Genomic DNA, 12,039 nt, shown 5'->3' on the forward strand with positions numbered 1-12,039 from the left:
ATTTAATAATATTTTATAGATCAATCATGATGATTGTGTTATTAGCGCTCAATTCAATGCATCTGTAAACGTACTCAATGAAGCTGTTTTAAATTCGTATTATAGCTTGTTTACACTTAATTATAGCCATTCGACAATAAGTAATAAGAGATTTCTATATCACACACGTTAGAGTTTTATAAATATAGTTTTTTTATGCAAAACCATAGTTTATGTACGGAATTTTGAAATTAGACACAGCCCTCTTCAAGACAAAAGAAAGGTCCCAAGTTGATTGAAATACAAATGAAACAAAAATTAAGGCGCTTTTAAATTATATTTTCTGAAAACAAGACTTCACAAAATGTATCTTACACTACTAAAAATATTATCTTTTTAAATTACATCAATTTCATTTACTTAACAATTTTTTTCTCTAATTTTCATATTTCTTTTAGAATTTTATCTGATATGTAATTCGCAATAATGCTTTTATCGTTATTTTAAAACTCAAACTAATTTCAATCTTCCATCAAAACATTCAAAAGTAGAATTTGCTTTTTGCCAGCGCTAAAATTAGCATTAAAAAATGGATTTCCTTGAGCATTCATTCCGAATTAGGATTTTCATTCCCATTTCCATTTTGCAGTAAACATAATGGACTACTCCGACCTGCCCGTAAACTCTTGGATGAACCTGACTGACAGGACGTTGGCAGCAGAAGTGACAATAGTTAAGGAGGTGAATCCTAATGTTTATCACCGGCTATGATACAACCCCTCCCGAAGGCGTATGTTCAGTTACGGTAGGGAATTAATCATCTTGTACTGTTTCTTTATCTATCAAAGCGGTGAAAACCAACCATCATACAAGGAGACTCTCGTCCTCCTATATGAAGAGAATACGGTCGCTTGATGTTAAGGTATCGGCTTCGGAACCGCAGGTCTTCAGGTTCGAGACCCTACTCGAACGTCGTGTAAGAGGGCCTGGGGCTCTCTACATTTTTTGTTTGAAACTTAATTTCACGCGCTCACGATATATTTTTTTTTCAATAACTTTTTTTGCCACTTTAAATACTACTTAAAATGTAATTTATGAGGCGAGAATGCATAATTACACTTAAAACGCTGTTTGTAAAATATTATTTCGAATTCTATGCCTCTCCCAATCTTGTCAACTTAATATAAGATCAGCGTAGGTTTTTATTATGGTACTTGAGAGCAGATGGGATATAAGATACATCAGACATACAATATACAGGGTGTTTATAAAGTCCCGGACCCATTTTGATGTTTAATAACTCATAAAATAATAAAGATATAAACACACTTATGACATTTATTGATGAAATAACTCATATATTTTCCTTTTCAGGTTTGAATATTTTTACTTTTGTAAATATCGTCTGCGCGTGTGGTTAATTTCAGATAATTTCATTTTCCAGTCTAAATATCTGTACTTTTCTAAATATTGTCTGCTTATTAATTGCATTTTTCTCTCTTTTGTTTTTGTCAACTATTGCAATGTTATGTTTACTTTTGATGTGTTTGTTCTATGTAGTACTTTTGTATGTGATGTTTTATTCGAGCGGATATTAAGGAGAATGCATACACCACAAGAGAAAGCACAGATTTTATGGTGGTTCATAGAAATGAAATCGATAGTGCAAGCACAGAGAAATTTCAGAAGAATTTACCAAAAAGATCCTCCATCCAAAAACAGCACCTTGCGGTGGAAAAAGAATTTTCTAGAAATTGGAAGTATCGAAGATAAGAAACGTTCCAGACGTCCTTGCACAAGTGATTTTGATGTTGAGCGTGTCAGAGAGACATTTTTACTCAATCCTAGAATATCTGTGAGATCAGCGGCAACAGAATTGGATATGCCAATTTCGACGGTGTGCAAGGTTATTAAGAAAAAATTAAGACTGCATGCATACAAAGTTCAAATTGTTTAAGTTTTGGAACCGAACGATAGACCTAGGAGGATGGCCTTTGCAACAGATATGCTAAGGAGGATAGAAGATGCTGCTGATTTTCTGAAGAGCATAATGTTCTCCGATGAAGCATCCTTTCATGTTTCTGGCATTGTTAATCGCCATAATGTGCGCAAATGGCTCTGTGGATGCCGACATGCTTGTCGCTACTTGGCGTGAAATTGACTATCGACTTGATATTCTCCGTGCGACGAAGGGGGCACACGTGGAAGTTCATTGACAAGGGTTATGAAACTTTTTGAGTCTATTTAACCATTTATGTTATTAATTTAAATCTATCTTTATTATTTTATGAGTTATTAAACATCAAAATGGGTCCGGGATTTTATAAACACCCTGTATAATGATTGTCTTTTAGTTTGCGCTTCCATTTCTATTAATTTTATTCACTAATCACTTCTTTAATTTTATTACTCATTCATTTTTTAATGTAATTTGACAACATTTTTGTAAAATAGTTGGCAGAATTTCGACATGCTATTTATTTTGTTTGGAGGTTGAAAATAAAATGAAATTTAAAATAAATCTTATAATTTTTATTTAATAAATTACATTATATTTCTTTCTTGGCTAATATAAAAATAAGAGCAGTGCAACAATAAGTTCTTAAGGATTACATTATGCAACAATAAGTTCTTTAAATAAGTATTTGTATTCATATCTTTATAAGTTCGGTAGTTTTTATTCGATTTTTTATACATGCATTTGTTGTCCTACAGGTTTCAAAATTATACTTTCAATGTTTCGGCATATATTCCGTTTTCGTTTACATTTTCAGTAACAAAATTTCGACTTCATTTTAACTTCATAGTTTCTAAAATTCCGATACTGTTTTATTTGTCTTGACCATTATTGTGGTATCTTCTGGGCACAAAATTCAAATAGTGTATTTTGAATATTTGACAAAATATTAAATAAACATTCGATATTAAAACTTCTAAAATAATATAAATACAAATGCAGATCACAAAATTTTAACTTAACTTTTTTTTTCTTATCAAAAATATAAATGCAATATTTTTTTTTTTTAATCACATTTATTTAACATGCTTAGCGGCGATTGCACGATGCATCTTGAATATTACTTACTTGTTCTTCATCTGAATTTTGCGCTGCAAATTCAACGTTACGATTATTTTTTTTAACTTAGTTCAAACTAAGAATTCTAGATGTAGTAAGGGAATTACCATATAAATGGCAAATACATCGAATGGATTGAACACATGATTCCATACGGTAAGACTTTTGAATTACAGATCAAACTTCACGTTATTTCAGAGTGAAATAACTGCACAAGACATGAGATTTCTATTCATAAGTTAAATTTCATCAAATTCTGTTTATTATCTCGGACAAAAACAATCGATGAACTTAAATAAGGGCCTAATATCCTCAGCAGGAGGAAATATGTTCACAAAAAAAAACTTAAATGCAAATTCGGTCTACTCGGTGATATCCTTTTAGAAAAGTTTTCAAAACATTTCTTTAACATAGGCGATGTTGAATCTCAATTGAAAAATCACCCCAAATTTAATTCTATCCTATGCGATTTTTGTGTTTTAATATCAACTTTGCAAGAATTATTGTGTGAAATATTTGTCGCCATTTTGACCGTGAAATAACTTTCTCTGTTGGAAACATTTATAGCTGAAACTAATTAGTGAAATGAATATACAATGAATGAAAAGAATGTGGGGATAAATTTTATAATTAATAAAAAATTTACAACTAAAGTCATCGACTACAAAAAAAATTCGGAGTTGATGGAAGGAAAACGATCGTATAGGATATGATTTATTAGTTTATTGTGTAGTGTCAAATAATTCAATAACTTTTGTTGTTGTTTCTTATGGCACTTGCCAAGGACAAGCTCGCTTTTACTAACACAGCGATTTAAGCCGATAGTGAGCGTCTCTTGTTTTTATAGTAGCGCCAACTAGGGCCAAGAGTGCGACTTAGCTACTCACGCATCACTCATTCGCTTGCACAACCCCTTTTTACAGGAGGGTACATTTACACATCTCACATATGGAACAATGGAAGAACAACCATGCCTAAACCTGGTCTCGAACCCAGGGCACTCAAATCACGGGGAAGACGCGCTACCCCTATGCCAGGATGCCTCCAAAACTTTTATTATTGGTTTAGTGACAACAAATGCACTTGCAAAAATGAATAACAAAGTTTGCAACTCGTAAATAGTATATGTAATTAACCTTTTCCCTCAACAACTTTTTTAGAAAAATTGAAAAAAAAAACACATATTCTTTAATCTATCTTTGAAAATAAGGAATCAAACCAAAACTTAATAAGCAAATTTTAAGTGGAGTTCTTTTTTTTTTGGTGTGAAAGCTTATAGTTTTATCATCAGTTTACTCTCCCGAGTTACCTCGGTCAGATGAAATAAGTTAAATATTTTTCTTCTTTATTTAAAATCCACGCCTTCATAATCACTATTCAAAAAATCATCTACATTGCATATTATTTATCATACAAAATGGCCATTTTTATAACTCCTTTTCTCAGCTGCTACTATTGATCCAAACACTTACACCGAGGAGTATATTCTGTTAGTGCTATAAGAGATGTTCAATATCCAACAGAATTTTTCAATTGTTTGAATTCACTTGAAGTGCTCTTACTCATACATTCAATCGAAAACTTGTAATATAATGAATCCCAAAATTAGATAAGGAAGCAAAACTATGCAACAGCAAGCTTATTCCCGACTTACTTTAATGAACTATCCTTATAAGTGATAGTAAATTTAAGAGTGTTCACATTTTCTGCATTCCTTTTATCCCCTAGTGAATAAGTCTTTGGTACGATTTTCTACAATTTCAATTCTTAATTCGTTTTGTTTTCACCATTATCATTAACAAAGCTCAAAGACAATATTTTAAAGTTTCCGATGTGAATTAAGGAATTCCATTCTTTTCCCTGGGGAAATGATATATTTCACGTTCTAGAAATTCCAAGTGGTCTTCAAATATATGTGCCAAAAGGGGAAGACCAAAAATGTTGTTTAACCAGTAAGCTTTAAAATAGTAATTAATAAGAAATTAATGATTACGGATGAAGTCTTTAAATCTCTCAAAGGGTTGAAAATAAGATTTCGAAACTCTACAGAGAGAAGATGGGTGAATTATGATGCTTAATTCATACATATAGAACAGATAAAGTTGGTGAAGAACAAGGTTAGACATCTGGTATTTGAATAAAAATTTGTTTAGTTATTTGATGCATTTTTAGTTGCAATCATATTATAGTTTCTAAAAGAAATTAAAAAAATATTAAATATTATCAAAAATTTGCAGTTGGAAAAAATCAGAAACACTTATAGTAATCCTATACATGTATTTGAATTTTGTTAAAACCCTTTGAACGATCAAAAACTATTAATTCGTTTATCTAATCGCTTAGAGTTACTTATACGAATTTGAAATATGATTTTTTTTTAAATTCATAAACCATAAAATCGAATAGAAATGACTTGAATCTGTTTCCTATGGCAACAATTTCCTCAAAACTTTGAACGGTAGTGACATGAAATTTAATTTCATTACGCTGGTGTAGGTTTTTTTTTCTATGCATATTTCTAGATATTTTTTTAACTTTCAAAAGTAAATAGCTCTGAAGATATATATTTAAGAAAAGGGGAAATTGTGGCCAATTTTTCAATAGAAATGTTTTATTTTGAGAGAATCAAAACGGCGCAAATGTTTCTGTTCCTATTTGCCTTCCGGTTATTTCCGACCCACAGCATGAATGTTGACATAATGTAGCAAACGAAAATTTCAACCAAGAAAATTTACAGCATAAATGGCGACATAATGTAGCAAACTAAAAATTCAACAAAGAAAATTTACAGCTTAAATGGTGACATAATGTAGCAAACTAAAAATTCAACAAAGCAAATTTACAGCTTAAATGGTGACATAATGTAGCAAACTAAAAATTCAACAAAGAAAATTTACAGCTTAAATGGTGACATAATGTAGCAAACTAAAAATTCAACAAAGAAAATTTACAGCTTAAATGGTGACATAATGTAGAAAACTAAAAATTCAACAAAGCAAATTTACTATATATATTCAAGTACTGAAATAAATTTGTTATGAAAGGATAAATGAAGTTAATTTCTATTTAACAATGGATCTCTGGATATATTGAGTCATTGGTTATAAAAATCACATTAAATGGTTAGCAACTGCATTGAAACTATTATAAAAGGTTTATCAGAGCATCCATTGTACTGCGAATGATGAGTTTAACGAATGTTTGTTAAAGATAATATCACTTGTTATAGAGAACTCACTTGTTATAGAGGACGATATCCGGCCTCCATATATGGTCAGATGGCACATGGAGCATGTCCACCCCTCCGTATTCCCTCGGATCCCAGGTGAGTTTATAGTCGTTCCAGTACTGAAAGAGCAAAACAATCATTCATTTCATTTCAATGGACATAGTATACCAAAAGCATGTCAATGCATTTTATTAAAATTATGTAAATTGATTATAAAATAATTAGCCATTTTTTAATTTATATATCTTTAAAACCCTTACTCTCTTCAGTGCTCATTGGGAGAAGGGTTAATCAGATGCTAAAGTTTTTAACGATGCTTGTCACTTTTTTTCACATGAGAAATCAGACGCAACGAAAACACAAGGAGTAAAATAAAAATGAGGTTCATTGTTTCGAGAGATATTGATTGGTTGTTGCTAAGAAACAAGCACTTTTTAGCGCTTCTGTAAGTCACCAGATCTTACTGTATGTGATTTCTTCCTTAATATAATTTAGCTTCCATTGTTTTTGTTTTTTTTCTTTTCTTCATAATTTGAAGTTTTATTTTTAAAAACTGAGTATCTATTTATGATTCAAAGTACTGTCCGGGGTGATAACTATAGCTCTTTCTTATCTTTTTGACAATTGTCGAATACTACCTCGAGCAAATGATGCGTCTTTTGATGATCAGCAGGCAGTGTGACATCGATCGAAACAAATGGTAATCGGAAGGAGCAACGTTTGGAGAGTACACTAAGTGAGCTGCGACATCCACTTTTAGCATTTCCAAATGTGTCTGGATTGGTCTTTTTGAAATTTTTTTGGCCATATAGGATGGCGGCTATCTATTTTTTTTTTCGGATAAATTGGGACTTTTTGTATAGATTTCGTCATTTTTGACGGGAAATCGGACATTGTTTTGATGTCTTATGTATTTAATATATTGTGATTTTTAACTGATTAAATGCTATTATTTATGGTAAATATCAATAATAACGTTAACAATTTTTCTACAATAAAATTTCTTCGATAAAAAAATGATATCCTAAAGCGGTTAAAACGATTTAAGTTCATTCATCAAATAAATATGCGAAACTTTATGATTGCCATTTTCCAAAACATAATAATCTCATGAAATCGATTACTCTACAGTCAGTTCAAACAGTTTTAGCTAGAATATATCAATCTTTTTCTTATAATACAGATGCTGTCATGGTTCTCTCTTATATGTAACGGAAGAGAACAAAGCTTGGGATTCTTATTTTTATTTTATTTACTATCCTAAGTGAAAATAAATGATCTTGTTTTTGAAATAAAAAGCTGTCGGAATTATTTATAGATCTGTTTTGTTTCAGAAAGCATTTGCGTGCAACGAGATGGGACATCTGAATAAGACCAATATCTTTCACTTTTACCGCAGCGTTTCTGAATCGTGAGAGAGGATTTTTAGACCCCGTAGAAAAAAATCGCAGTGCATTAGGATCAGAGATTTATGTAAACTGTTACCACAGTGAGAAAGAAACCATATATCTTAGAGAAAAACTGGAAATAATAAAAGAATAGCGGATTTTTTTTATTTTACTATAATAGTTTACGAGAGGACAATTTTTTGTAAATAAATGTTTATTTAATGGTTTAAATCTCGAATTAGAGTTGAAATATTTTATTCAGTATAGAAATTTTCTGTATAAATTATGGCAGAATCTGAATGGGTAATCTGACGGAGACAATGGAGGATTAAATATGGTAAGCATAATAAATGATAAAATGTTAAAAGTGTCCGAAATATACAAAAAAAATTATTTATACCAGTCTCAGAAATGTCCATAACAATGACATTTTTTGTACATAATTTTTAATTAATGAAATGATTTCTAGGCCTTTTTTCACGTTTGCTTTATTACAAAAAATTATTTTAACCTGGAAAAATATTTGAATTTTTTGTCACTGGCAACCTATAAATTTAGGCTTCAGATGAAATTAATATAAAAAAAGTGAAGAGATCTGGGAGAATATAGATTTCGAAAATATTGCGTTTCGATGAAGTGTTATTTTTTGTTTAATAACAAACATTTGATTTAATAATAAATATTACTAATATATTTCCTTAAGTAAAATAATTTAATAGTTTCATAAAGTAAGATAATTATCATGTAATTTTTAACTATTTTCAATTCTTTTATAAAATAGTAAATGAAAGCATGAAGTAATATTAAATGAAGATACATTTATATATTATTAACTTCAAAGTCAATACCTCAGAGCAATACTTAATTTTACAAATTCCAAATTTATGAATGGAATCTACTAACTACACAACATTAGTGACGTTAGTCAGTAAGTGTATCAAGCTGATTTTTGTGTTTTACCAACTGTCATTAAATAATTGCCAAATTTTAACCTTCTCAAAATGGTTCTTTTTCATTGATGAATTTGTTGGAATAATTTTAAGAAATCTCATATATATATATATATATATATATATATATATATATATATATATATATATATATATATATATATATATATATATATATATATATATATATATATATATATATATATATATATATATATATATATATATATATATAAAGAGAGAGAGAGAAAGAGAAATATATACAAAACTAGAAATCAAGTCTCGAATTAAAAGAAAAAATTTCAAAGTCGTTTTCATGCAAGAGGTTAAAAATATTTTAATATATGTATTTTTAAAAGAGTATCTTATTTTTTCCCCTATAAAAAATATTGAGATTGAAGCGATAATCCCAAACAAGTGAAAAACTTAGAGAAATATTAAAAACAAATTCAAAGTTTATTACATTTTTAAAAACTTAATTTTAATAAAAGTTTAAAAATTCTTCGTCACATAATAATCATGTCATGCTTTTATCGCCGTGTTTTGAAGTTCTCATCGTTAAGCATGTTTTTGTTGATGAATTTTGACTTTCAAAAAATATTTATCTTCTTTTAGTACACTAATAAAAGGGTGTTTAAATTTTGGCATTTCATAAAAAATAACTTTCTGTTTTATATGTAAGTAGATTTTATAATTCCTTATTAACAGATAATCGTATTATCTGCTTTTGCTCAATTCATTATTAGATGCCGTACTTCTTGTAGAATCGAAATTTAATAACATTAATTGATGAATTGGTAATCAATTTTTTAAGTATTTAATTTTTACATTTTCCGTAGCAGTATATTACGATGCAAATTCTCAGAACACAAGCATAACAAAAGAAATAAGTGGGAAACCCATTTCAAAATATTTCTTTATAAAAAGGAATTTTATCAATATCAAAAATTGCAGCATGTAAAATGATAATGCATTGAATTTTAAATGAAATGAAAAGAATTTTCTATAGGTGCTATAATATCAATGTTATTTTAATATTCTATCTTCAACCTATTAAATATGGAGAAAACATAATTATAATAATGTAAATCTAAAATAAATATTTCTGTTTAACTCACCTGTTCAACCCAAAGATTTGTTGTCATGATTTGATTCTTGAGGTTCTAAAATGAAAAAGAAAAGTGTTTAAAAAATTGTAGGTGAAGAATTTTGATTATCACAAAATTATTAAAATTAGCTCTGAATCAATGTTATTATTTCAATGGAGTTAATTCATGTTCCTACTTGTGACTAACTACATACAAATGTTATACAAGAATAAAGTGAAACATTGGATTGTAAATGAAGACATTTTAAACTATGTATGGAATAGTAACATTTTTTATAAGTTTTGTGTCAAGAAAAAAAAATTTTAATGTTCGGATGTAATGAAAGAAGATAAAAGGAGACTTCCTGGTATGAAATGTATTTCAAGTTAAGATTTTACAATCTTAAGTTAAACAAATTATGCTTTATAAAACAATTCGCTCGGGAAAGTAAAATGCTTCATTATATTGTATTACGCTCTTTTAGGCATAAAGATTTCTTCAAAATATTGGTGTTCTATTTAATAACTAATTTATAAAAAATATTATATAATTTTAAGAGTCTTAGTTAAATAATTAGTTAAAAATCATCAGAACGAGAGTAAACTAACGTTTATATAATTAACAAAACCAATTAAAATTATATAAATAGGAAAGAAAAACATTAAATCATACAAGTTATCTAATTCTAAAATAAACAAAATCATGTAACTAGAAACAAATATGAAACAAAGAATAATGAAACCTAATGAAAAAATTCTATATCAAGTATAAAGATAAGAATAGAAAATGTTAATAATAGGTATAATTTTTACTTTCGAATAATAAATAACGATATGCAATAAATTCTAAATATGATTCTTAAGACTGATATGCCTCTGAGCATGCGTTGACTTCAATATGTAAATGAAGAAAAATTGGTCAATCAATCAAAATCAAGATCGTACATGAATGCGATTGCTTATCTCATGTCAATAAACCAATCAAAACAATGGATAAAGGTAATTAAATTATTAAGCACATTATCAATGTTTTGCTATTTTTTTGCATTATTATATATAGCAATAATCAAAGGAAATGCGTATATATGCATGTTGGTGCATATAGGAATAGATCGCTTGATCTCTAGTTGCCAAATAATGTAGTTTGAAAGTGCATCAAAAAGCAATTTTTATTAAATTTTTTATAGAATTATATTAATTAAAAATTAAATGAGTTTTCTTTCTTATATTACTGTAAGATTCGGCAAGATTATAATACAAAAATGACTTTTAGTGAGTTTTAAAGTTTAAAAAAAAAATGTTCTTTTTAATGATACCAATTTGGGTGCCATTCATATTTTTCATTAATTTCGAGAATAAAATGCTGTTGTTTTTTTCATAATTTTCAGCAATGGATTTCATTCTTATAAGGAAATTATAGCTATTTTCATCACTTCATTAAATATTCAGCCTTGTGATTTTATTCTTTTTTTTCGACATTAATGAAGAAAGATTTTGTTTAAAATATGCGTAGTTTATAAAAAAGGTTCCGAAACTAAAATTATACTTAGGAGAAAGACAACTTGGAATTTGAAATATATTATACAGATATATAATTTTTTTATGATTCTATGAATTCTTGGGAATTCTATTCTTTTAAGAAAATTTATATATTCAATAAAGAAAACTGGCATACAGCTATTAAAATACTTATATCTACCTTATTTTGATATTTACAAATATTTTGTGAAAGGATCCTTGAACATTTTAAGTACATAAGATTTGATTGAAATTTAACCTTACCAATATTCCGAGTAAATCAGTTGTTAGCTAACGACAACATATCAAGAATAGTATCAATTTAACAAATTTTTATGTTATTAAACTTTTTCCTTCATCTTTTATCAATCATAGGTGTACAAAATACGAATGAGTGAATATTCTAGATTTGATTATGATTTTCCATATATCACTTTTTGAAAATTGATCACAAGAAAAAAAGTTCAGAGGACATATTTGACAGCCGAATTTCATGGTATCCTTTTGTTACGTCTATACCTTATAAATTCGTTTCTGTTCAAATTTTTAAAATCAAATGGAGTTTCAAAACATTTCTCAAAAAATGAAACGAAACATCAGCACCTTCCATCGAATTAAAATGTATTCGCAAAATGCGAAATAAAAATATTTCTGCTCCAAAAATGTATTTCCATAGTTATAAATCACATACCCGAGATTTACGTGAAAATGCCATTCGTTTTCGCATTGGGAGTTACAAATGATGGCAGCACTCAAAAAGGTCCAACATTACATTAATCATTCAGCGAAAATAATAGGAAGCTGTCAGAATC

The 12,039-nt window shown here is 28.5% G+C and overlaps 1 protein-coding gene across 2 annotated transcripts in view; it reads right to left on the minus strand.

Moving 5' to 3' along the window:
• LOC129987958 (acetylcholine receptor subunit alpha-like) overlaps positions 1–12,039 on the minus strand; it is a 326,242-nt gene that overhangs the window by 148,257 nt on the left and 165,946 nt on the right. For both annotated transcript variants that reach the window (XM_056095981.1, XM_056095980.1), the window contains exons 3-4: positions 9,741–9,785; positions 6,294–6,403 (exon numbers count right to left, since the gene is read on the minus strand). In XM_056095981.1, the coding sequence (XP_055951956.1) occupies positions 6,294–6,403; positions 9,741–9,785 (155 nt within the window). The remainder of the gene's footprint in view (positions 1–6,293; positions 6,404–9,740; positions 9,786–12,039) is intronic.

Source organism: Argiope bruennichi, chromosome 10, assembly GCF_947563725.1.
Source record: "Argiope bruennichi chromosome 10, qqArgBrue1.1, whole genome shotgun sequence".
In the NCBI taxonomy this organism is placed as follows: domain Eukaryota; kingdom Metazoa; phylum Arthropoda; class Arachnida; order Araneae; family Araneidae; genus Argiope; species Argiope bruennichi.